The sequence below is a fragment of the Salvelinus fontinalis genome, chromosome 4 (assembly GCF_029448725.1).
Source record: "Salvelinus fontinalis isolate EN_2023a chromosome 4, ASM2944872v1, whole genome shotgun sequence".
In the NCBI taxonomy this organism is placed as follows: domain Eukaryota; kingdom Metazoa; phylum Chordata; class Actinopteri; order Salmoniformes; family Salmonidae; genus Salvelinus; species Salvelinus fontinalis.
In genome coordinates this window covers 43,869,478-43,897,412 of record NC_074668.1, presented here as the reverse complement: position 1 = coordinate 43,897,412, position 27,935 = coordinate 43,869,478, and the positions used below count along the sequence as shown (strand labels likewise).

The 27,935-nt window shown below is 42.2% G+C and overlaps 1 protein-coding gene across 1 annotated transcript in view; it reads right to left on the bottom strand.

Moving 5' to 3' along the window:
- The window catches only part of oxct1a (3-oxoacid CoA transferase 1a), a 119,968-nt gene that overhangs the window by 19,500 nt on the left and 72,533 nt on the right, over window positions 1-27,935 (bottom strand). The window contains exon 13 of the mRNA XM_055920289.1: window positions 26,873-26,948. Coding sequence (XP_055776264.1) covers window positions 26,873-26,948 — 76 coding nt within the window. The remainder of the gene's footprint in view (window positions 1-26,872; window positions 26,949-27,935) is intronic.

The following is a 27,935-nucleotide window of genomic DNA, read 5'->3' as shown; positions in this document are numbered from 1 at the left end:
CACCCAATAAAGTTATTTTCTCTCTCTCCACCCTTGTTCATTCCTGTTCATTCCAATTAATTCTGAATCAGGGTCCGGTTTCCCAATAGCGACGGAATTTAGGCTTACGAGTGTTTTAACGATGTATATATCCTACAACAGACAAAGATGTAACAAAATACCACGCAGAGAGAATGGTCGCGTCGTTGGATTATGTGTCGATGCTGACAGGATCGAAAGAAAGGGAGCGCTGCTCTCAGATCAGCTTTCTCCATTCAAATCTTTCCTTAACATTAGAAATATTCCACAATACTGATGAGGGATCAGTTCCTAGTGAAATATTGCCATCTACGGCTGCAAAAATTGACGTGGTTTATTCTAATGCTTACATGCTGACCAGACCGGACACGTCGGGTGCGCGAGCGTCGCAAAATAAATTTAGAAATTCATGTTATTCAATTATTGCACCCACATTGCTTGCACGTGTCTGCGTTGCCAAGGGCTAAAATAGAAGTTATTCCTATTTCTGACGCAGATCGCGCTGCAAGTCCTGCCTCTCCCATCTCCTCATTGGTTTATAGAAGCAGGTACCTACGTGCCATCTCCTCATTGGTTATACCCACGTGGGTGATTGAAAGACGAAATGTTTTGCCGGTTGTCGTGGTAATACTATGAAAGTGTAGATGCCAATCACCATATAAGTTCAAAGATGAAAAAGCCTGGAAGGAGGACAGATGACTAGAAACAATTCCGTTGGTCGTTTTATGTGTGGATTAATTGTCGGAGTAGAGGACCTTGTGCATTTCAGGTAAAATAACAACTCAATGTTTATATCCCAGGACAAATTAGCTAGCAACAGCAAGCTAGCTAAATAGGACAAATTAGCTAACAAGTGCAAGCTAACTAGCTAAATTGCCATACATGTTAATGCTTTTCGACCTGTCCCCAAATTAATGTCATTGGTTCAGAGTTTGTTTTGATATTTTAACCTGCGTGTCGTGATCCCGCTTGGTGTAGGGGGACAAAATACATTTATGCACAGTAGCGCACGATGGCGCATGCTCGCAGCCGGTTTGGGTTCCGTGTTACCCTAAATGCCCTAAAACACGCAATTTGGCGCATCATTGCGCACATGTTAGGCTACATACACATCATTAAAAAATATATTAAACCAAATTACAGACAGTAGCAAATTATAACTCAATTGATTGAATAGCAAATGTATTTCAACATGATTGAAATAGGCCTATAGCCTACTGTTTATATTTCACTGCAGTCATCTCGATTTTAATTTGAAGCATATTTTTTATACATCACTTATTTGTATCAACTGCAAAGACATTGGTAACGTTGTATTTGTAGTCAACTTTGTTCTGGAGTTATCGGCGGTCAAAAAGAGGAATAAACCACGTGATTCTATATTTAGCGGAGATCTGTGTATAAAACGACACGGGAGGGCAAAAAATAATTAGCTGTTCTACGAGTGGTCTGATGCAGGCGTTAGATTACATGCGTTTTCAAGTGCAACGTTAATAACAATGGTTTTGGGAAACCGCTTGGAGATTTAACAATGCTCCTCACGAAGGTTCTAACAATGAATTTAGCCTAACAAACACTGCAGTCTTTCAGGACTAGGTTAACACCGCTATGGTAGAACACCTCTTTAATGGCCATGCTCCCGTTTCTCCCAACCTTCTCTCTTTCTCTCTCACTGGTACAAAGCACCAGGATAAAACAGAGGAGACAGATGATGACTGAATACATAAAATGGAGAATACATCTCAGAGGGCAAAAAGATAAGTCGGCAAATGCACAAAATGGAATCATCAGTTTTGTGAGGTTGACACTGGGAAGTCCCTCTGAAAGGACACTGTGCACTTTCTCCTATCGCCACAAGTTATTAATTATCTGCCCCTCAAAGAGCCTAGATCGCGCGCGTGTGTGTGTGGGTGCGTATCACCAGCCCTGGGAGATAACGGGCTGTGACCTGAAAGAGGCAGGGACAGATTTACAGCAGCGTTAGCTGGAGTAGACACCTGATAATGGACCATATCCCCCTTCGGTCTGCAGTTCGTGAAAGGGAGGGGTCCTAGTGGCACGACGATCGGCCATGTTGTTCCATTACTAGGCTGCCTCATAAAGTGCCTGGGTGCAAAGGCGAAACATACTGAAAGTAAAAATCCCAGCCTGATTTTCAGCAACATTTAATACTACATGAGACTATAACAGATAGCTGAGTTATTGATGGTAGCACATGGCCCAAAATATTAATTTACAAGTTTTAATATTAACATGGGCAACAACAGCACCAACACAACACAAGAACGGTTGATTGAGGAGAATAGGCCGCTTTGCCCTATATCTACACTATGGGATAGACAGCAGTTTCTCTATCTCAGAACATGTGTTAAACGCTCTACAACAAAGCTTTTAGTGTCCAACAAGCTTTCTCGACCCTTAACCTTGTTCTGAACACCTCCAAAAACAAAGTTCATATGGTTTGGTAAGAAGAATGGCCCTCTCCCCACCAGTGTGATTACTACCTCTGAGGGTTTAGAGCTTGAGGTAGTCACTTCACACAAGTCCTTCGGAGTATGAATAGATGGTACACTGTCCTTCTCTCAGCACATATCAAAGCTGCAGGCTAAGGTTAAATTTAGACTTGGTTTCCTCTATTAGAATTGCTCCTCTTTCACCCCAGCTGCCAAACTAACCCTGATTCAGATGACCATCCTACCCATGCTAGATTACGGAGGCATAATGTATAGATCGGCAGGTAAGGGTGCTCTCGAGTGGCTAGTTGTTCTTTACCATTCGGCCATCAGATTTGCCACCAATGCACCGTATGCCCTCATCCTCCACATACAACACCCGTTCTGACAGTCACATTCTGTTAAAGGTCCCCAAAGCACATACATCCCTGGGTCGCTCCTCTTTTCAGTTTGCTGCAGCTAGCGACTGGAACGAGCTACAAAAAAACACTCAAACTGGACAGTTTTATCTCCATCTCTTCATTCAAAAACTCCATCATGGACACTTTTACTGACAGCTGTGGCTGTTTCGCGTGATGTATTGTTGTCTCTACTTTCTTGCCCTTTGTGATGTCTGTGCCCAATAATGTTTGCACCATGTTTTGTGCTGCTACCATGTTGTGCTGCTGCCATGTTGTTGTCATGTTGTGTTGCTACCATGCTATGTTGTCTTCTTATGTAATTTTGTGGTGTCTCTCTTGTCGTGATGTGTGTTTTTTCCTATATTTACATTTTTATTTTTAGTCCCAGCCCCCGTCCCCGCAAGCCTTTTTCTAGGCCGTCATTGTAAATAAGAATTTGTTCTTAACTGACTTGCCTAGTTAAATAAAGGTTAAATAAAACAATTTAAAAAAATAGATCAATGAACTTTGGATTTGATTGTCTGAAAACACTTTGATCCCTGTGCGGGTCGATCCGGAGGTAAAAACAGAACCTTATCTAATGTGTGTGTCTCCTTGGTTTAAATATATAGTCAAAGAACGAGAGAGAGGGGGAGAGAGAGAGAGAGAGAGAAAGAGAAAGAGAGAAAAAATAGAGTAACTTTCAACCTTAATTGTAATGTAATATCACATATTTAATACAAATTTGGACGCCCACCAATTAGGTTGATTTGGTTTTTATTTCTAGCCCGAGAGAGCGCCATTGCTAGGCAACAGTAAACCTAACCACCTCAGGCCGATCGAGGTAAGTAGTCCAGTCCTCTCACGTGAATTACTCCATTGTTGTTCTATCGATATTTATTCAACAATTGGAAACAGCACGTAGAGCTTTTCTTCACCCCTCTCCGCCAGAATGGTGTTCTTTCACACAAACAGTTGCTAAATACAATACAGGTGTCTGAAACAATATGACTCAATGCAGACTACTTGAGGTAAGAGGAGAACATTAAATGAATCGATATCGTCACTAATTGCCTTGCGTTTCTGGTAATATTTGGTGTAATTGTTTATCTTCAGCACAGTAAGCGGTTTAGATTTTGTTCTAGTCGTTTTAAAAAGGTTGAGCTTGCGTATTAAGGTGGCTGGTACACAAACTCAAACTGTGACTGGATAACTTGTCAGTGTAATGGGAAAGGGGATATCGGTTGAACGCATCTACCGAAATTTGTCTTCCGCATTTAACCCCTCAATTAGAGAGGTGCGGGGTGGGGGCTGCCGTAATCGACGTCCACGTCAACAGCACCCGGAGAGCAATTGTTGTGAAGGTTAACTGTATTGCTCAAAAGGCAGATTTCTCCACCTTGTCGGCTCAGTGATTCAACAAGCAACTTTTCGCTTACTGTCCCAACACTAACCGCTAGGCTACCTGCCGCCCAGGCCTCTGGTGTTTTCATCATTTCTGCCTGTCTAATCAGCCAATGTTATTGTGCAGCATTAACTAAATATAATTAATCCACTGCCAAACGTCGCCCAAGAGCAGGAGTAATTTAATTAACACGGCTTAGAGGACATTAACCCTGCGGCTCAGACCCAACTCTCAGGTTATTAATTTCCTCCTTGCTCTGATTGGCTCCTTTCACGTGCTGGAAGCCTGACTTACTGAACCCGCAATGTAGGTGCTTGGTGATGGGAACGTGTACATGTACATTTAACCCCCATGGTGCTTCCACAGCCAGGGCTGCAGCATTGCCCTCAGAGTGCCACACTATCAGAGCCAACAGACCAACTTTTTGACAGGAATTAGCATTGGCCCAGTTGGTTATTTTATTCGTTCGTTCAGGCATTAGAGGCAAATCTACATGAAGATGTAAGGGAATGCATAATTCTATAGAGATTGTAATCTAGGACTAATATGACAGTTGCACTGTAAAACCAACCTTTGAAGTCATTATAAATCACACTCTTTTAATATCACATCTTTTAATGAGAAAATTATCTTGATCCTTTTCTGACAGAAACATCCGTTTTGGGCCCTGCCTTGCTCATTCTACACTTTGATATGAAGCCTTGCTGGAGGCAGATCATACACGTATGGCTAACAAATAAATTAAATAAGCATAGTCCATCAAATTGCCCGAAAGATGTAATTGATGTTATCGTATCACCATATTTCCACCTGTCATATACAAATAGGGACACTCTTCAAGGGGGAGAGGCAGCCTTAAAGTTCCATTGGTTCAGTCTTGTGTGGCCAGGCCAGGGCTGTCAAACTACCTCTAAAAGGCATGTACCTCCTCTGAACTGCTGGTGAATGCATTTCAGATAAGTGCATATTCAGAGTAATTCTGCGTGTACACCGAGAGTATCTGCCTGAACTGAATGGACTGCGTGAGATCTGAGCTGCATTAGTAAAAACATTAAAAAATATATTTGTAAAAATCAGGTTCACGTAACTGGTTATTTGGACATATCAGGATTGGGTGGAGGCGGTGCGTAAACCGCTTCGACTCGAACGCGTTGCAAGTGTGCCCACACTACATTTTTGACGGAACTCGTATGAACACAGATGTTAATCACGCAGCTGACCAAATTACGCACAATTTTACTTCTGGGTTAACAGAGTAAGGCCCTGAGAAAGGAGGGCTGTACAGGTACATCAAGATGCCTCACGCTACAGAAACAGGAGATAGGCTTCTGCCCATATGGACCGTTTTGTTCAGACAAGGCTTACATGTCCAATGTTTACTTAAGTGCGGTAGAATATCGGAAGCCATTTACTGTTCATTTCCCGACAATTCTACGTTGTATCGCCATCCTTCGTCAACGCCCAGCAGGTGACCTCTAACACACCGCGGCAACGTGCTGCTTTTAGCGGTTCATGAAAAGATTGTATATGACAACCTGTTGAGGATAGAGGGCGCTATTTACACTTTGGGGGAAAATCGTACCCAATCTAAACGGCTTCGTACTCTATTCTTGCTCGTACAATATGTATATTATTATTACTATTGGATAGAAAACACTCTCAAGTTTCTAAAACCGTTTGAATTATATCTGTGAGTAAAACAGAACTAATTTTGCAGCAAACTTCCTGTCAGAAAGTGAAAAATCTCAAATCGAGGCTCTGTTCCAGGCCCTCCCAATCATTTTGCTTGAGATTTATGACTATACATGCACTTCATACGCCTTCCACTAGATGTCAATAGGCTGTGAGAGGTGAAATGGGGTCTCAATCTCTTTCTATGGGCAAAAGAGACAGCTTGGAATGACATGACCCCAGAATTCGGTTGTTCAGGAAGCGCATAAAGGTCACCAGTATTGGCTTCTGAAAAGCAATCGTTATAGACGTCTTATATCTCTGGCTTTGATTTTATTTGATAAATGAGAAAATATCATCGTAAAGTATGTTTTTTCAATATAGTTTTATTAGATTATTGAAATTTTTTCGGGAGTTTAGACGTGTTGCGTTCTTTGCGTTTGGTGACGAAGGAGAGCTTAGCGCCACTTAGCTAGTTTTGCTTGCTGATTCGAGAGGGAAAAATGCCATTCTAAAACCAAACAATGAAAGGACCCCTTGTACAACATTCTGACGGAAGCTCAACAAAAGTAGGACCCATTTATGATGCTATTTCATATATCTGTCGGAACATGTTTTGGGCACTCTCTCGCCATAACGTAAACTGCATGTCGTAATGAAGTTATTTTTAGAATTCTAACACGGCGATTGCATTAAGAACTAGTGTATCTATCATTTCCTATACAACATGTATTTTTTAGTAATGTTTATGAATAGTTATTTGGTCAGAATATGTGAGTGTCAGAAAAATATCCTGACGTTCTGGGAAAAAGAGGCTACGTTAGCACAATGTATAACCACTGATTTCAGCTCTAAATATGCACATTTTCAAACAAAACACAAGTGTATGTATAACCTGATGTTATAGGACTGTCATCTGATGAAGCTTATCAAGGTTAGTCAAAAATTATATATCTTTTGCTGGTTTGTTACGATCGCTAACTTTTGCTGCTGGTAAATGGCTTGTGTTTCTGGCTATTGTGGTAAGCTAATATAATGCTATATTGTGTTTTCGCTGTAAAACACTTAAATAATCGGAAATATTGGCTGGATTCACAAGATGCTTGTCTTTCATTTGCTGTACACCATGTATTTTTCAGAAATGTTTTATGATGAGTATTTAGGTATTTCACGTTGGTGTCTGTAATTACTCTGGCTGCTTCGGTGCTATTTGTGACGTAGCTGTGATGGTAGCTGCAATGTAAAACTGATTTATAGCTCAAATATGCAAATTTTTCCAACAAAACATAGATTTATTGTGTAACATGTTATAAGACTGTCATCTGATTAAGTTGTTTCTTGGTTAGTTTGGTTGGTTCTTGGTTAGTTTGGTTGGTTTTGTGCATGCTACCTGTGCTGTGAAAAATGTCTGTGCTTTTTTGTATTTGGTGGTGAGCTAACATAAATATACGTGGTGTTTTTTGGAAAATTCCAACCAAAAACTATCTTTGGTATTTGTTTTATTATTTCAAAATATTTTGCATGTCAGCAATCAAGTTTTCAAGATATATAACTTTCCCGAAAAATGGTTTGCCGGAACTCTAAATTTCTAACACGTATCAACACAGAAATTAATCACGCAGCTGACCAAATTACGCAAGATTTTACTTCTGGGTTAACAGAGATTAATTTGAGTGCAATACAGTTTTGCAGATTTATGACAATTATTGTTAACATCTTAAAACTCTGACACCCTCTGGTGGCATTTTCTAAACAATGCATAATATTATATACTACCCTCATAGAGTACATTTCGCCTGCAAACTGACATTGGTCGTCAGTTTAATGGTGTTTCCTCTGACACATTGGTCCAGCTGGCTTCCGGGTTAAGCGAGCGGGTGTTAAGAAAGTTTGGCTTGGAGGGTCATGTTTCGGAGGACGCATGACTCGACCTTTGCCTCTCCCGAGCCCGTTGAGTCGTTGCAGCAATAAGACAAGATCGTAATCACGAAATTGGGGAGAAAAAGGGGGTAAAAATTACAACAACAACAAAAAAGGTAAGAACTGTGGGATTCTGATAAAGGTATCGGAAACATCTGCAGAGCCCGAGATACAGCAGGCCAAAAATCCCTGAAAAGTACCGTTTTTCTGTTTGTTTCCTCTTCGTGGGGGGGGATTAGAGATTTGAAAGTCTAGGTTTAAAATAGAATGTCACCAATTAATGTTCCAAAAAGGATTGTACTTTTTTTTCTTTCAGATCTCTTACCAAACGGTGGCGCTCTAAACATGCAAAAATTCCCATAGGAACACAGCCATTTTAAAAGTGCAGGGATTATACAACGTGCCTGTCTGGGTTGGGAAACAGTAGGAGATCACATGATGTCTCTTGGTCACTTGCATCTGGTTTGGGTAGTGAGTCACTGTGCCAAAATGGCTGAATGGATTTTCAAGCCTGACATCTTAAAATTAACTTAGCAATCAGGACATTCAAGTACATATATATATATTTGAAAAAAAAACAGGGGTGAGGGGACTTCAAAACTCTTTTCCCTTTCACGTTTCCTATTGTAAACGATGAGCTAGATCAACAGGGCAGGTGGAGGATGCATACAAGGAAATGCATTCCTTTACAATGACCCTTTCCATGCATACTAAATGTTTGCACTTTTGGTAACTTGACCTACATCGCATACTCTATGAATATGACAATAGAGATTCTTATGACATTGCCAGCAGTAAGATTCAAATGATGTCACTTTTTATTTTCTGACAATTCATTTTTTGGGGGTACACCCCCAAACTCAACAGACCCAGTCCAAACAAACCACTCAGAGTTTGGTCTTGGTAGCTACATGCTCCAGTTTAAACTGTTGTATTTATCAGGACTAGACTGTAAGAGGGCACTTGTAAGTGTACGGGTCTCCATAACGTCAAGTTGAAGTGGAGCAAAGGCAATGCTATTGTCTCTACTTACTCAGACACTTACAGTAGACAAGGCCCCTTCTGGTTGAATGAAAACAGTTCTAAATGGAGTACTTCAGCTGTAGTGTGGCCAATGAATGGAGGAACGTACAACGCCCCACCCAGCAGAATGTTAACCAATCACATTCACGTTGTCATGCTGCGTCACACGGTTGCTAAGCTAATAGTCACACAATCCTTTCTATAAAGGAGGGTATGAGTCAAGAAACCTGCCTATTTCCCTCAAAAGTACGTAATGTCACGATTACAAAGCTATACGATATCACAGAGAACAAGTTAATTAGCTCAGAAAAAATATTTGTAATGTTGTACTTCTTGTTCACTTAATTCATGCTAATGCTGGGTTTTTGAGCTAGCACACAATTGACTCTCATATACTCCTTGAAGGAGTCTCCTTGTCCTGGGGAAGATCTCAATTGCATACTCCTCACGTCCTCTCTCCTCACCTCCTTCTCAAAACCCATTGGATGAGAAAGCCAGAGGTCCCTATGACCTTCTCCTCCAATGGGCTTTGAGAAGGAGGCGAGGAGAGAGAGGATGCAAGCAGTATGCAATTGAGATTCTCCTATAGTCTCCTTGTCTCAGAATGGCCCAGAATGCACTGTGAAATACATTGACTACGCATGGGCAACGTACGCAATGGTAAAGGAGTGACTGCCACTAAATAGCAACTAATCCCTTTGAAAATGTAGCATCGATATGAGTCAGAAACATTTATTCTAGTGTCAAAATTGACTACAACGTGTAAATAGGATCATTTTGGTCATCAAGTCAGTCTTGTCTAAAATAGAGTTTGGAACCTCAGTGTGTCACAACGAGTAAATTAAGGTTGGGTTTGGATTACAATTATGTCAACAAATCACACCCCCTTTTGCCAAGCTCCATTTCCTAACATGTTTGCCAAGGTAGCCCGATTACCACCAGATAAAATGCGGATTGGCACAGTATCTGTATCAGCTGGCAATGACAATGAAAGGTAAATTGTACACATTGTTATATTAGCAGAACACTGATTTTATGGTATTATGTAAAAGGTTGTTTATTCTACACAGACCTGGTATTACATTTGAAAGTTATTAAAACAATTAGTTTAGAATATCTACATAAAGTCAGCAATTGCATTATTCTCATATTACTCTGTAAATCAAATCAAAGTTTATTTGTCACGTGCGCCGAATACAACAGGTGTAGACCTTACAGTCAAATGCTTACTTACAGGCTCTAACCAATAGTGCAAAAAAAAGGCATGTGTGTGTGTAGGTAAGTAAAGAAATAAAACAACAGTAAAAATACATTTGAAAATAAGAGTAGCGAGGCTATATACAGACACCGGTTAGTCAGGCTTATTGAGGTAGTATGTAGGTATGGTTAAAGTGACTATGCATATATGATGAACAGAGAGTAGCAGTAGCGTAAAAGAAGGGGTTGGCGGGAGGTGGGACACAATGCAGATAACCCAGTTAGCCAATGTGCGGGAGCACTGGTTGGTTGGGCCAATTGAGGTAGTATGTACAAGGATGTATGGTTAAAGTGACTATGCATATAAGATAAACAGAGAGTAGCAGCAGCGTAAAAGAGGGGTTGGGGGAGGGCACACAATGTAAATAGTCCGGGTAACCATTGGTGAGAATGGGGACATGCTCTGTGCTCTTTTTCTGTAGTCCACAATCATCTCCTTAGTCTTGGTTACGTTGAGGGATAGGTTGTTATTCTGGCACCACCGGCCAGGTCTCTGACCTCCTCCCTATAGGCTGTCTCGTCGTTGTCGGTGATCAGGCCTAACACTGTTGTGTCGTCAGCAAATTTAATGATGGTGTTGGACTCGTGCCTGGCCATGCAGTTGTGGGTGAACAGGGAGTACAGGAGGGGACTGAGCACGCACCTCTGGGGAGCTCCAGTGTTGAGGATCAGTGTGGCAGATGTGTTGCTACCTACCCTCACCACCTGGGGGCGACCCGTCAGGAAGTCCAGGATCCAGTTGCAGAGGGAGGTGTTTAGTCCCAGGTTCCTTAGCTTAGTGATGAGCTTTGAGGGTACTATGGTATTGAACGCTGAGCTGTAGTCAATGAATAGCAATCTCACATAAATGTTCCTTTTGTCCAGGTGGGAAAGGGCAGTGTGGAGTACACAAGAGATTGCATCATCTATGGATCTGTTTGGGCGGTATGCAAATTGGAGTGGGTCTAGGGTTTCTGGGATAATGGTGTTGATGTGAGCCATTACCAGCCTTTCAAAGCACTTCATGGCTACAGACGTGAGTGCTACGGGTCTGTAGTCATTTAGGCAGGTTGCATTTGTGTTCTTGGGCACAGGGACTATGGTGGTCTGCTTGAAGCATGTTGGTATTACAGACTCAATCAGGGACATGTTGAAAATGTCAGTGAAGAGACCTGCCAGTTGGTCAGCACATGCCCGGAGCAAACGTCCTGGTAATCCGTCTGGCCCCGCAGCCTTGTGTATGTTGACCTGTTTAAACATCTTACTCACGTCGGCTACGGAGAGCGTGATCACACAGTCGTCCGGAACAGATGATGCTCTCATGCATGCCTCAGTGTTGCTTGCCTCGAAGGGAGCATAGAAGTGATTTAACTCGTCTGGTAGGCTCGTGTCACTGGGCAGCTCGCGGCTGTGCTTCCCTTTGTAGTCTGTAATAGTTTGCAAGCCCTGCCACATCTGACGAGCATCGGAGCCGGTGTAGTATGATTCAATCTTAGCCCTGTATTGACGCTTTGCCTGTTTGATGGTTCTGTAGGCTACTGACATATTCAAAGCTTCCACCTGTAGTTATTGAACTCAACCTGCAGGAGATTTGTTTGTTGTGATTGAGTGGCAGAAAACACCTACGGGCAAGGTTCTGACAGATGGTTGTCTTGTTGGTGGCAAGGCCACTCCCAAGAAACAACAACATCAAACCACACCCCCAACCCAACTCGCGTTTGGCTTCTGTTATGGACGTCAGCCTTTTTTGAGGAGCAAGCCAAAAAAACAAGGCCAAATCAGCAGGTGCAGTTCCCCTTTAATACGATTCCAATGGAGTTTCCCATCTCCTCAAAAGTATCTCTGGTGTAGCTCAACCTGTGGCGTCACCATGACAACCGGTCAAATATGTTTCCCCTTTAGTTCAGTTTATTGTGTTGCACTCACTTTTCCTGCCAGCCATCAAACACTAAAGGAATTACGCCTTCACTTATACCGGTTTCTACTTAACAATTGTCTCGCTTTCTTGCTCTCATTCTCCCTTCTTTACATGCTCTCTCCTTCGTTCACACAGCGGCAATATTTTTAGTCTACTAGAAATGCCACTCTCTGTTTAATAACATAGCGACAGAAAAGCGAAGGCCTCGGTTTCCTAGACAACCAATGACAAGCATACAGAGTATTGGACAGGTAGACATGAAGACAAAGCCTTGTGTGTCCCAAAAGCCAGCATTTTGCAACTGGATTGGACAATAAGCTCGTTTAGAGTGTTCTGAGAAACACCACAAACACATACTGACTGAAAAAAAGCTGTGATTGCTTTGACATTGATTGACTGATGATTGCTCATAGCAGTCCTGCAACTCCTCCTACATTTGAGTTAATGTTCAACTCTTTGAAAAGTCAATGCGCAGAGAAACATACTATACAGTACAAATCACTGCCATTGTAAAGTGTTTTTCATGAGAATGCAAAATGGTAAATTAGGGCGTAAAAGCCCCGAGATTGGAAGGTTAGAGTACCAAAGTAAAAAAATAAAATAAAAATGGGACATGCCTCTCTTGCTTGGCACTGAGCATTAAGGAGATGAATTAGAGGTCAGGCCCTGCGACAGGAGGGCTGTATTAGTACATCAAGGACATCACGCTACAGAAGCTGAAAATAGGCTTCTGCCCATATGAACCGTTTGGTTCAGACAATGCTTACTTGTTTTTTATTTTATATTTGTAAAAAAAATATATATATTTTTTACAATGCTTACTTAAGTGAGGTAGTAGTGAAGGACAAAATACACTTTGACGACAAACAGTTAAAAACAGCAGGTGGCTGCCCTATCGCCTCTGACCAGACCATCAGAAGCCATTTTCTGTTGATTTCCCGTCGATTCTACATGTTGTAATCGCCCCCCTTCGTCAATCCCCAGCAGGTGACCTCTAACACACCGCGGCCACCTTCTGCTTGTAGCCATAGGAGTTAAAAACATCATAAGGTAGTTAATTTAAACCGTTTTATAGCAATTTATATCCGTTTAGTGCGATTTTGGGACATTTATTTCTGAGACACTTTGAAGCGCCGGGCACGTTTCCAGTTCATGCCGAACGCAGTGGGCATTTCCACATGGCAAGAGGACAGCTTTCGACCAAAAGACGATTAGACCCAAGAAAGGATTCTTTGCCCAAGATTCTGATGGAAGAACAGCTCAAAGTAGGAACAATTTATTATGATAAATCGTGTTTCTGTCGAAAAATGTTAATCGCTTATGACGCCATCTTGTTAGACGTAGCTTCGCTTGGCGCAAACTGTATTGAAAAGTAAGGATAATTTTAAAAATGTAAATCAGCGATTGTATTAAGAATTAAATTGTCTATCAATCGCTGTCCACCCTATATTTTTTAGTCACATTTATGAGTATTTATGTATACGACTAGATCACTGTCTAATATGGCGCACAACATTTTCTGACCAGCTGGGCTACTTTTCTCATTGTCTAACCATGATTTTGGTGGCTAAATATGCACATTTTCGAACAAACTGTATATGTATGTTTTAATATGATGTTATGTGTCATCTGAAGAATTCTGAGAAGGTTAGTGAAAAAATTTATATATTTTGGCGATGTTTACGTTATCGCTCTCTTTGGCTAGAATCAATGCTGGGGTAATGTTTGCACATGTGGTATGCTAATATAACGATTTATTGTGTTTTCGCTGTAAGACACTTAGAAAATCTGAAATATTGTCTGTATTCACAGGATCTGTGTCTTTCGATTAGTGTATGCTGTGTATTTTTACGAAATGTTTGATGATTAGTAATTAGGTAAACACGTTGCTCTATGTATTTATTCTAGTCCATTTGTGACGGTGGGTGTAATTGTAAACTATGATATCTACCTGAAATATGCACATTTTTCTAACAAAACCTATCCTATACCATAAATTTGTTATCAGACTGTCATCTGATGAGGTTTTTTCTTGGTTAGTGGCTATCAATATCTTAGTTTAGCCGAATTGGTGATAGCTACTGGTGTTGGTGGACAAAGAAAAGATGGTGTCTTATGCTAATGTATTTAGCTAATAGATTTACATATTTACATATTGTGTCTTCCCTGTAAAACATTTTAAAAATCGGACATGTTGGCTGGATTCACACGATCTGTGTCTTTCATTAGCTGTATTGGACTTGTTAATGTGTGAAAGTTAAATATTTAAAAAAAATATTTTGGGGGAATTTCGTGCTCTGCCTTTTCAGTGGGATGTGGGAGGAGTGCCGCTAGCGGTACCCCAGTCCTAGACAGGTTATACAGTACCTTCAGAAAGTATTTAGACCCTTCGACTTTACCACACTTTGTTACGTTACAGCCTTATTCTAAAATGGGTTAAATAAAATAAAAAAGCTCAGCAATCTACACACAATACCCCTTAAATAACAAAGCGAAAACTGGTTTTGAGAAAATGTTGCAAATGTATATAAAAAAACAAACAACTGAAATACCTTATTTACATAAGTATTCAGACACTTCGCTATGAGACTCAAAATTGGGATCAGGTGCATCCTGTTTCCATTGATCATCCTTAAGATGTTTCTACAACTTTATCGGAGTCCACCTGTGGTAAATTTAATTGACATAACATGATTTGGAAAGGCACACACCTGTCTATATAAAGTCCCACTGTTGACAGTGCATGTCAGAGCAAAAACCAAGCCATGACGTCGTAGGAATTGTCCGTAGAGCTCCGAGACAGGATTGTGTCGAGGCACAGATCTGGGGAAGGGTACCAAAACATTTCTGCAGCATTGAAGGTCCCCAATAACTCAGTGGCCTCCATCATTCTTAAATGGAAGAAGTTTGGAATTACCAAGACTCATGCTAGAGCTGGCCGCCCAGCCAATCTGTGCAATTGGGGGGGGGAGGGGGGGCCTTGGTCAGGGCGGTGGTCACTCTGCCAGTGCTCTAGAGTTCCTCTGTGGAGATGGGAGAATCTTGCAGGACAACCATCTCTGCAGCACTCCACCAATCAGGCCTTTATGGTAGAGTAGCCAGACGGAAGCCACTCCTCAGGAAAATGCACATGACAGCCCGCTTGGAGTTTGCCAAAAGGCACCTAAAGACTCTCAGACCCTGAGAAACACAATTGTTTGGTCTGATGAAACCAAGATTGAACTCTTTAGCATGAATGCCAAGCGTCACGTCTGGAAGAAACCTGGCACCATCCCTACGGTGAAGCATGGTGTCGGCAGCATTATGATGTGGGGATGTTTTTCAGAGGCAGGGACTGGGAGACTAGTCAGGATCGAGGGAAAGATGAACAGAGCAAAGTACAGAGAGATTCTTGATGAAAACCTGCTCCAGAGTGCTCAGGACCTCAGACTGGGGCGAATGTTCACCTTCCAACAGGACAACAACCCTAAACACACAGCCAAGATAACGCAGGGGTGGCTTCGGGACAAGTCTCTGAATGTCCTTGAGTGGCTCAGCAAGAGCCTGGAAATTAACCCGAACGAACATCTCTGGAGAGAACTGAAAATAGCTGTGCAGCGACGCTCCCCATTCAACCTGACAGAGCTTGAGAGGATCTGCAGAGAGGAATGGGAGAAACTCCCCAAATACAGGTGTGCCAAGCTTGTAGTGTCATACCCAAGACGACCTGAGGCTGTAATCGCTGCCAAAGGTGCTTCAACAAAGTACTGCATAAAGGGTCTGAATATTTATGTAAATATTATATATATTTTTTTAAATGTTTTATTTACAAACATTTCTAAAAAACTGCTTTTGCTTCGTCATTATGGGTTATTTTGTATAGATTGATAAGGAAAAAAACAATTTAATTGATTTTAGAATAAAGCTGTAACATAATAAAATGTGGAAAAAGTAAAGTAGTCTGAATGCTTTCCGAATGCACTGTATAAAGGGGTTGAAATGTGTCTATTAAGAAGGGAGAGGGGAAAGACAGAAGTTGGGATAAACTTGGCAAGGGTGGGTAAGAGAGGGTAAGGATGGGAGGTAGTGATAAGCTTGGCTTAGGGGGACAACGGTGAGTAAAGATGGGAAGTGGGGTTAAGCGTGGCTTGGATGGTGTAAAGGGGTGAGAACTGGGAGGGGTTGGTGGAGAGGGATGTATTTTGTTCGAGAGAGTGAGAGAAGGTAGGAGGACTTAATTATACTACAACGCAATTGTATTTCTTTATTTGCGACTTGTAAACCTGTTGTAAAATGAATAAGAGTTCTGGATAGATTAGGAAAGGATGTTGAGTGCCTCCTGAGTAGTGTAGCGGTATAAGACACTGCATATCAGTGCTTGAGGCGTCACTACAGACCCGGGTTCGATCCCAGGCTGTGACGCAGCCGGCCGTGACCGGGAGACGCATGAGGCGGTACATAATTGGCCCAGCGTTGTCCGGGTTAAGGGAGGGTTTGGCCGGCCGGGATGTCCTTGTCCCATTGCACTCTAGTGACTCCTTGTGGCGGGCCAGGCGCCTTTAAGCTGACTTCACTCGCCAGTTGTACCGTGTTTTCTCCAACACATTGGTGTGGTTGGCTTCCGGGTTAAGCAAGCAGTGTGTCAAGAAGCAGTGCGGCTTGGCAGGGTTGTGTTTCGGAGGACGCATGGCTCTCGACCTTCGCCTCTCCCGAGTCTATACGGGAGTTGCAGTAATGGGACAAAACTGTAACTACAAATTGGGGATGTCACAAAATTGTGGGGGGAAAAAATATATAAATAAGGAAAGGATGTCAAATCATTATTATTCCTTGTTTGTCATTGCAACTAAGATGTAGTGGTGGTTATGGGTGAGAATGAAAAGGTGCTATATCTAGGGGATTCGGTCACTCCACTCATCCCATTTCAGTCTCTCGGAGGACCCACTCACCCAAAGTAGACCCCCACTTTCAAAATACATAAATACAGCTGGTATCATGCATTTCAGTATTTTAAAAGTTATATATTGCATCTTAAAAACTTTTTGGGAACTATATCAACAATGCACCAATGAAACGTATACCAAAATATAGTTTTTGGGTGGAGTTTTCCCTTAAGCTTTCCATAAAAAGTACACTGAAGAAGGTCTCTTCAGAGGTAGGCAGACGAAACATTCGAAGAGGTTTATGATTGGATAACAACTTGTTGAAGTGGTCCGTGATTGGAGGTCTGTTAAAGCCAAAAGGCTACTGGGATAACTGGGAGGTGAATGGTGAGGGTCAACAACCCTACGTGCAGAGAGGAGTGTCAGACAATTGACTATATTTACCCCATCGTTTGAAGAGGCAAGGGTGTGTGTGTGAATAACAAGTAGTGCTCATCACTCCCAATCTCAATCGGAGTCACCCCTGAAGAATAAGAATAGCATCAGAAGTGCACAGCACACCACGTTCCCTGTAGGCTACCTGCTTTAGTATTTGCCAGGATACAAAGTGAAGTAATAAAGAGGCAACCAAAAAGAATGGAGGAAAACAACATAACTACCCTTCAAAGTTATGTCTGACAAAGCTATAACACATCAAAGGTATTTCCTGTTGTGAGACAATAGCTCTGTTATGAACAAGGAGCATAAAAGATGGAATATGTTGTCATCTTTTTTATAGTGAGAGCAAGGACAGGAGGGTTTCCGTCAATCAAAAAACACAAAAGTGATTGCACTTTAGTCTTCGCCTAACTCTTCTCCTCTGCAAACCCCGCCATCAGATAACGCTCTCCCAATGCATTCTGTACCTACATAATGACTAAAAACAGCAGGCTTTGAAACTGAAACGCTGTCATCTGACATCTCTCCCCACTGTGCTTTTTGAACTTTGTATTTTTTAGAGCTATTTTGAATGTTAAAATACTAATGCATATATGCATATGCACTCATTTCAGATTGGTTTTCTCTCACAGCGAACTGCATGGAACAACAAATGGAAGATTACCGACTAGAACCTCTTTTGGTGTGTGTGTGTGTGTGTGTGTGTGTGTGTGTGTGTGTGTGTGTGTGTGTGTGTGTGTGTGTGTGTGTGTGTGTGTGTGTAGTCTACTCTATACAAAGACCCTCTTTCTCTGCACATCCTGATGCCCTAGTTCCTACAGTCAAATATGAAAAACTTGAGAGCAAAACATGACAATTGAGACCTACGGTGTAGGTCCACACAGAGACACAGAGACACACACACACAGAGACACACACACACAGAGACACACACACACACACACACACACACACACACACACACACACACACACACACACACACACACACACACACCATGTTTTAGAGGAATAACCTTGAGCTGACTGAGGGAGCAGAAGACAGAAGGCACACACTTGCAATCAAGGGGCAGCAGGAGGCACACAGAGACACACACAACACTGAGCTTGAAAAAGGGGAGTAACCTTGAGCAGCATGATTGATCACCAGGCAGAGTACACGAACACACACACACAGACACACACGCACACGCGCACAGCATGAGTGAGCGTGAGGCGGATGATAGGAGGCACAGAGGCGTCTGTCAGCACCACAGGGACCCTGGAGGACAATAAATATCCCAGAATGCCGTCTGTCTGAGCCACAGTGGCTACAGGCTCAGCGTCTCAAAGGCTGACTTCCAGTCAGAATACTCCTGTCCTTACAGATCTCAAATGACGGATTCGTGTAGGGTAATAAGCCATATGTTGTTAACTACTTGTACACAGAGCACCAGTTCAGGTCCTGCAAAGATACATTGTGTGAAGGATTTTGTTACTATCCCAGAACCAATAACCTACACCTGATTGTACTACACGAATGAGCAACACCGGTCTTTGCCTTATACCTATCCAAGCCTCTCAGATCTGAGGGAGTCAGCAAGTGACTAGCAAAGGGTTTCAAAGTGACCTGATTGCCAATTTCTGATCGACATGAAGTGCCCTAGTGTAGGGTCTAGGGGTGGATTTGGAGCGCAGCCTTGGAGATGGATGTCCCTGGGAGTTGACAGAGGGAGCAGCCTAGGCGCCACAGGGAGTTAAACAGTACCTTGGGACTGACTCGCAATCAGTAGAGCAGAGCCTGGCTGTAGACACACACATGCACTACTCCCCCAGCCTCATTCCTCACATTAAGGCCCATCAGATGAACACTTACAGAGAGAGAGGAACAACAGATTAATCATGAACTACATACACTTAGAAGCTGCTCTATTCTATTCTGGTGGGCTGTAAACCCGCTCCATTTCCAAAAGGAGGAAATATTGTCCAACGTCACATTGTTTTTTCACTTGGTAACCAATATACTAGTGATTTCTCTTCTTCAGCTCAGATAAGAAAATGCATGACGCTGTCACGCCCTGACCTTAGAGAATAAAAAGGATCTCTATTTTGGTTAGGTCAGGGTGTGACTAGGGTGGGCAATCTATGTGTTCTATTTCTTTGTTGGCCGGGTATGGTTCCCAATCAGAGGCAGCTGTCTATCGTTGTCTCTGATTGGGGATCATACTTAGGCAGCCTGTTTTCCACCTTAGTTTGTGGGATCTTGATTTTGTTAGTTACTGTATAGCCTGCAGAACTTTATGTTCGTTTTATATTTTGTTGGTTTTTGGTGTTCATTTTAAATAAAAGTAAGATGTTCGCCTACCACGCTGCACCTTGGTCTAATTCATCTCTAAACGAATGTGACAGAAGATCCCACCACCAAAGGACCAAGCAGCGTGGCCAGGAGGAGCAGGGATCCTGGGCCCGGGAGAAAAGTGAGTGGAGGACATCATGGACATGGGAGGAGGTTATGGCAGGGGACAAGACCCTGCAATGGAAGCAGGTGGAGGCAGCGAAGGAGGACCAACGGCGACTTCGAAGTTCACGACCACGACGTAAGCCCGAGAGGCAGCCACAAAACATTTGGGGGGGGGGGGGGGGGCACACGGGTTGGTCGGCGAAGCCGAGGGGCGAGTTTGAGAGCGAAGAGGAGTATTGGGATAGACTGAGCGAGGAGTATTGTGAGATAGTTGAGGGGAGTGATGAGGTAGAGTGGATGGTTTGGTGTCTGGAGCAAGACAGTCGCCCTGAGGAGCGTGGGACAAGTCAGGCACCATGTTTTGCACCACGTTTGTTTTGTATTTTGTTGGTTTTTGTTGTTCCACGCTGCACCTTGGTCTAATTCATATCTAAACGAACACGACCAACGCAATATTCAAGCATCTCCCAATCCCAATCTAATAGTCAAGCGAGGAACACACGAGTCTAATCAAAATATGCGCAAAAACATGTCGAGCTACAAACTGAAAAACAATAAGGTTCAGAATGAGATGATCTGGTGTCGCTCTCCATGGGTTGTTGTTCCGCCAGCCTCTGACTGAGCAGGAGATTGACAGTCATCACTTGTAAGAGCATTTGAAAGCCCTGGACCGTAAAATGTTCATCTACATTTCGCTTATTAAAAGCATCCATAATCGACATAATCGCTGCAGCGGCGCGTTGCATTGGCGACTCCTACGTAAATCATTTCCAATTTCACGCTTTACACCCATCTTTAGATATTGAATAATTTTCAGAATCGCAGCGGGGACATTTAATTCTCCTCTCCTTCCTCTCATAGTTCCACATAATGAAGATTGAAACGAGATGGGGGTGAGGAAGATGGGTGAATGTAGCTCCTTTGTGTAACTCTCAGACAGACAGAAAGACAGACGAATGAACGGTCACTGCCCTTACAGAACAAGCTCATCCAGTGCCTTGTGTGTCCTTAGCATTAAGACATTAGTTAAATAACACAGTGAATCAAGTAGGCCGACATCTAATTATCAATTACCAAAGACAAAAATGTCTAATGGAAAGCTAAGAGATCAGATTCATAACAGTTTACACAGTCAGCCCAATTCTGATCTTTTTTCCCCACCAATTGGTCTTTTGACCAATCAAATCAGATCTTTTCACATCAGAACTTTTTCAGAGCTGATTGGTCAAAAGACCATTTCGTTAAAAAAATATCAAAATTGGGCTGCCTGGGTAAACACAGCTTTAGGGGAGGTTTCCCGGACACAGGTGATGCCTAGTTCAACAGGGTTTTTGCATTGAAAGTACTTTGTAGTCCAGGACTAGGCTTAATCTGTGTCATTTGAACATTCTATACACAGATCTGATATTTTGCCTAGTTCTTTTAAATGTCATACTGCCAGTCCCCAGCTATCTGTATGTCTGTCCATCTATCCCCTTTACCTCTCTTATTATAAAGACCAGAACATACAACACTTGATGAACATAAACAAAAACATCAGCTCAATGTGCTTCATAAGCAGCTCTATGGTGAGAAACATCTCGGTTCCCAAGGCAAAAACCCTGCGTTACCCAGGAGCACGAGTACGGGACATCACAAGGCTGCTTCCGACTGTTTTATGACAGATGCCGGGAGCTGACACAGTCGTAGGTCCATGAAGTCAATAACTTGCTTGTAACAGATGACATTCATATTCTGACTATAGCTGAAACTCACTTAGATATATCTTTGATGATACAGTGGTAGCAATACATGGTTATAACATCTACCGAAAAGACAGAAATGCCAACGGGGGTGGTGTTGCGGTCTATATTCAGAACCACATTCCTGTAAAGCTTAGAGACGTTCTAATGTTAAATACTGTTGAAGTAATATAGCTACAGGTTCATCTGCCTCACCTAAAGCCTATTATTGTGGGAAGCTCCTATAGACCACCAAGTGCTGACCAACAGTCAGTATCTGGATAATATATGTGTAATGCTTGATAATGTATGTGATATCAACAGAGAAGTATATTTTCTGGGTGATTTAAATATTTGGCTCTCATCAAGCTGCCCACTCAAGATAAAAATTAAAACCAGTGCCTGCAACCTGGTTCAGGTTGTCAGTCAACCTACCAGGGTATTTACAAACAGCACAGGAATGAAATCATCAACATGTATTGATCAAATCTTTACTAATGCTGCAGAAATTTGCTTTAAAGCAGTATCCAAATCCATAGCATGTAGTGATCACAATATAATAGCCATATCTAGGAAAACCAAAGTTCCAGAGGCTGGGCCTAATATAGTGTAAGAGGTCATACAAGAAGTTTTGTAGTGATGCATATGTTGATGTAAAGAATATTTGCTGGTCTGTTGTGTGTAATGAGGAGCAACCAGATGCTGCAATTGACACATTTATGAAATTGCTTTCCCAGTTACTAATAAGCACGCAACCATTAAGAAAATGACTGTAAAAACGTATAAATCTCCTTGGATTGATGAGGTATTGAAAATTTGTATGGTTGAGCGGGACTAGGCAAAAGGTATGGCAAATAAGTCTGGCAGCACAACTGATTGGCAAACGTACTGCAAATTAAGAAACCATGTGAGTAAAATAAATAAAAATAAACTATACTATGAAACAAAGATGAATGATATAAAGATATGACACAAAATTATAGAAAATTCCGTAAAGTCAGTGTGGAAGAGGTGAAAAAATGAATGTTGTCAATCAACAATGACAAGCCACCGGGGTCTGACAATCTGGATGGAAAAATGAAAAATGACTGAGGATAATAGAGGATGATATTGACACTCCTATTTGCCACATCTTCAATTTAAGCCTGCTAGAAAGTGTGTTCCCTTAGGCCGGGAGGGAAACTAAAGTCATTCCACTACCCAAGAATAGTAAAGCCCCCTTACTGGCTCAAATAGCTGACCAATCAGCCTGTTACCAACCCTTAGTAATCTTCTGGAAAAAATTGTGCTTTACAAATTGACAACATACTTTCAGCACGCTTATAGGGAAGGACCCTCAACAAGCACAGCACTTACACAAGTGACTGATGATTGGCTGAGAGAAATTTATGATAAAATGATTGTTGGGGCTGTCTTGTTAAACTTCAGTGCAGTTTTTGACATTATCGATCATAGTCTGCTGCTGGAAAAACGTATATGTTATGGCTTTACACCCCCTGGAGTAATGTGGATAAAGAGTTACCTGTCTAACAGAAAACAGAGGATGTTCTTTAATGGAAGCCTCTCAAACATAATCCCGGTAGAATCTGGAATTCTCCAGGGTAGCTGTTTAGGCCCTTTGCTTTTTTCAAATCTTTACTAACGACATGCCACTGGCAGTGTGTCTATGTATGCGGATGACTCAACACTATACACATCAGCTACTACAATTACTGCTACACTTAACAAAGAGCTGCAGCTAGTTTTGGAATGGGTAGCAAGGAATAAGCTAGTCCTAAATATTTCCAAAACTAAAAGCATTGTATTTGGGACAAATCATTCACTAAACCCTAAACCCCAACTACGCCTCGTAATGAATAATGTGGAAACTGAGCAAGTTGAGGTGACAAAACTGCTTGGAGTAACCCTGGATTTTAAACTGTCATGGTCAAAACATATTGATACAACAGTAGATAAGATGGGGAGAAGTCTGTCCATAATAAAGCGCTGCTCTGCCTTCTTAACAACACTATCAACAAGGCAGGTCCTACAGACCCTAGTTGTCACACCTAGACTACTGTTCAGTAGTGTGGTCAGGTACCACAAAGAGGGACTTGGGGAAATTGCAGTTGGCTCAGAACAGGGCAGCACGGCTGGCCCTTAAAGTACACGGAGAGCTAACATTAATGACATGCATATCAATCTCTCATGGCTCAAAGTGGAAGAGAGATTGACTTCATCATTATTTGTTTTTGTAAGAGGTGTTGACAAGCTGAATGTACCAAGCTGTCTGTTTAAATTACTAGCACACAGCTCGGACACTCATGCATACCCCACAAGACATGCCACCAGAGGTCTCTTCACAGTCCCCAAGTCCAGAACAGACTATGAGAGGCACACAGTACTACATAGAGACATGACTACATGGAACTCTATTCCACATCAGGTATCTGATGCAAGCAGTAAAATCAGATTTAAAAAGCAGGGAAAAATACACCTTATGGAACAACAGGGACAGTGAAGACACACACAAAAAGGTACAGACACATGCATACGCACACATTGTGATATCGATGTATGGTGGTAGTGAACATTTTGTGTTGTGGATATGTGGTGGTGTAGAGATGTTATATGATGTACTATTTTATCTTTAGCTCATTCAGTACAAACATAGTTCACTGTTATATATTTTGTTTTACAGTAGACGTTGGAAGTTCACATACACCTTAGACAAATACATTTAAACTCAGTTATTCACAATTCCTGACATTTAATCCTAGTATAAATTCCATGTCTTAGGTCAGTTAGGATCACCACCTTATTTTAAGAATGTGAAATGTCAGAATAATAGTAGAGAGAATTATTTATTTCAGCTTTTATTTCTTTCATCACATTCCCAGTGGGTCAGAAGTTTACATACACTCAATTGGTATTTGGTAACATTGCCTTTAAATTGGTTAACTTCGGTCAAACGTTTCGGGTAGCCTTCCACAAGCTTCCTACAATAAGTTGGGTGAATTTTGGCCCATTATTCCTGACAGAGCTGGTGTAACTGAGTCAGGTTTGTAGGCCTCCTTGATCGCATATGTTTCTTCAGTTCTGTCCACACATTTTCTATAGGATTGAGGTCAGGACGTTGTGATGGCCACTCCAATACCTTGACTTTGTTGTCCTTAAGCCATTTGCCACAACTTTGGAAGAATGCTTGGGATCATTGTCCATTTGGAAGACCCATTTGCGACCAAGCTTTAACTTCCTGACTGATGCCTTGAGATCTTGCTTCAATATATGCACATCATTTTCCTCCCTCATGATGCCATCTATTTTGTGAAGTGCACCAGTTCCTCCTGCAGCAAAACACCCCCACAACATGATGCTGCCACCCCATGCTTCACGGTATGGGATGGTGTTCTTCGGCTTGCAAGCCTCCCCCTTTTTCCTCCAAACATAACGATGGTCATTATGGCCAAACAGTTCTATTTTTGTTTCATCAGACCAGAGGACATTTCTCCAAAAGGTACGATCTTTGTCCCCATGTGCAATTGCAAACCGTAGTCTGGCTTTTTCATGGCGGTTTTGGAACAGTGGCTTCTTCCTTGCTGAGGGGCCTTTCAGGTTATGTTGATATAGGACTCGTTTTACTGTGGATATAGATACTTTTGTACCTGTTTCCACCAGCATCTACATAAGGTCCTTTGCTGTTGTTCTGGGATTGATTTGCACTTTTCGCACCAAAGTACGTTCATCTCTAGGAGACAGAACACGTCTCCTTCCTGAGCGGTATGACGGCTGCGCGGTCCCATGGTGTTTATACTTACGTACTATTGTTTGTACAGATGAACGTGGTACCTTCAGGCGTTCGCAAATTGCTCCCAAGAATGAACCAGACTTGTGGGCATCTACAATTCTTTTTTCTGAGGTCTTGGCTGATTTCTTTTGATTTTCCCATGATGTCAAGCAAGGAGGCACTGAGTTTGAAGGTAGGCCTTGAAATACATTTATTTTTTAAATTTCACCTTTATATAACCAGGTAGGCCAGTTGAGAACAAGTTCTCATTTCCATCTGCGACCTGGCCAAGATAATCCACAGGTACACCTCCAATTGACTCAAATGATGTCAATAAGCCTATCAAAAGCTTCTAAATTCAACACATAATTTTCTGGAATTTTCCAAGCTGTTTAAAGGCACAGTCAACTTAGTGTATGTAAACTTCTGACCCACTGGAATTGTGATACATTGAATTACAGTGAATTATAAGTGAAATAATCTCTCTGTAAACAATTGTTGGGAAAATTACTTGTGTCATGCACAAAGTAGATGTCCTAACTGACATGCCAAAACTATAGTTTGTTGACAAGAAATTTGTGGAGTGGTTGAACTGACTCCAACCTAAGTGTATGTAAACTTCTGACTTCAACTGTATATTTAATGTGGGTACTTGGTGTGTTTGGACCCCAGGAAGAGCAATGGGGATCCCTAATAAATACTAATAAATACTAGACGTACAGTATTTGCGTTGAGCGTAATACAAATAAATATTAGACGTACAGTATTTGTGTTGAGCGTAATACAAATAAATACTAGACGTACAGTATTTGCGTTGAGCGTAATACAAATAAATAGACGTACAGTTTTTGCGTTGAGCGTAATACAAATAAATACCAGATGTACAGTATTTGCGTTGAGCGTGTTCCTGCTGTCAGCCTCTCCAGATTTCAGTAGCTCTGTGGATGGTGTTGCTAGGCTGCCCTGTGTTAGGAGCAGTGATTCTAGTGGCTAACCTCCATTAAGCCTATAGTCTCTGCCTTCACGCCGCTGCTTGATCTGGTTGGCTGAGAGGCTGGAAGTGGCTACAGCCTCAGGTAATAACTGACCTACCACACGTTCACTCCATTACCGCTCCCCATAGGTCAGAAATTATAATACAGGTCATAATGGCAGACCAAGGAGCAGGGGCAGAGCCAGAGGCACGCTGGTTTGATAAACTGTACATGTTTGTCTACAGCGTAACGACACACAGAGGCGTGCAGTGGAGAGAGGGAGTGTGCAGTCCATGTCAGAAAGACAAAAAAAAAAAAAAAGCAGTGAAGAAATACAATCTTTTGTTGTGTTGTGTTAGTCAAGTCTCTCCCTTGGTCTGTATGTAGCTCTGTGCATCAATAGAAGAGGAACCATGACCTTGTACCACACAGTAAAGTATGCCAGCTTCTTCTTAAGTGAGGTGCAAATGCCTCTGAAGCCGCATTCAGGGTAGTAAACAACCATAAGTTCAATAATAATAACAATAATAATTGACACGGATAGAGAATAACCATTTGTAGACGGGATAACAGAGAGAGGCAGCGGGGCCCGTCCTGCTAAACCCATGCTAGGGGAAACACTGATAGTAACTATGGTGATGTTCGTACCGGGATCATCCAGTTGGCCAGGTCTCCCATCTTAGAAACCTGCATGGCTCCCAGCATCGTCAAGTTGATGTGACCACTGCAGAGAGAAGACAAACAATCACCTTATCAATCAATCTATACATCAATTAACTAACCCAATCGGTCCATCAGTCAATCAATCACCAACAAGGTAAATGTGGCAATTGGAGACAGAAGGAGGGTTTGATACCTTGTCGAAGGCATAAGAAACATCAACGGTGTTCTGAGTTAGAGAGAGAATGATGTTGGGTTGTTCCACATGATTAAACATGTGTGCTATTAAACTATGAAGACATTCTAATTAACTCTGTGTGGGAGGGGTGAGGAGGAGGATGGTTTCAATTTGTAACGCTGGTAATAGGACAGCTGGTGTAATCAGACAGGTGGCAGCCTATTAGAATAGCCATGTTCCCTCGCCTTCACCTCACCTGTGAGACAAGACAATGAGACATTGTGCCACAGGGAGAGACCTGAGCTACACACACACAACGACAGGCCAATGTCATGCGTTTCAGAAATCTTTGCCGAAACCCACCCAAAACTGTATACGTCACCTTCACCGGATCAACTTTAGACACCAGTGGCACCATGCTCAGATCTAAGAGGGAAAGTGTGTATGCGTCTCTCTCTCTCTCTCTGTTTGTGTGTGTGTGTGTGCGCGTTAGCGAGTCAGTGGGAGGGAAGGGCACACACAGCCAGATACCCTGTAAAATCAGAGCATAGACACTGCAGTGCAATGACTCACTATGACCAGCGTGTGTGTCTGTGTGTGTGTGTGTGTATGAGCCATGTCTTTGTGCGGTTTCTGGCACATTGGCCATTAGCCCTCTGCATTTATGAATCTTATTGGATTTCCACGGGTGGACAAAACAGATCTACTTCTATAGGGTGGGTGGGCCGAGTCTCAGCTGATCCAGAAATCAATATCAACCCGTGAATTATCGCCATCGCTTTTGCCGAGCTGCATGGTCAACAACAGCTAACAGCTAATATACGAGGCTTACAAATCAGGGCTTGGCCATGGTTGTTAAGCAGCATTTCATGG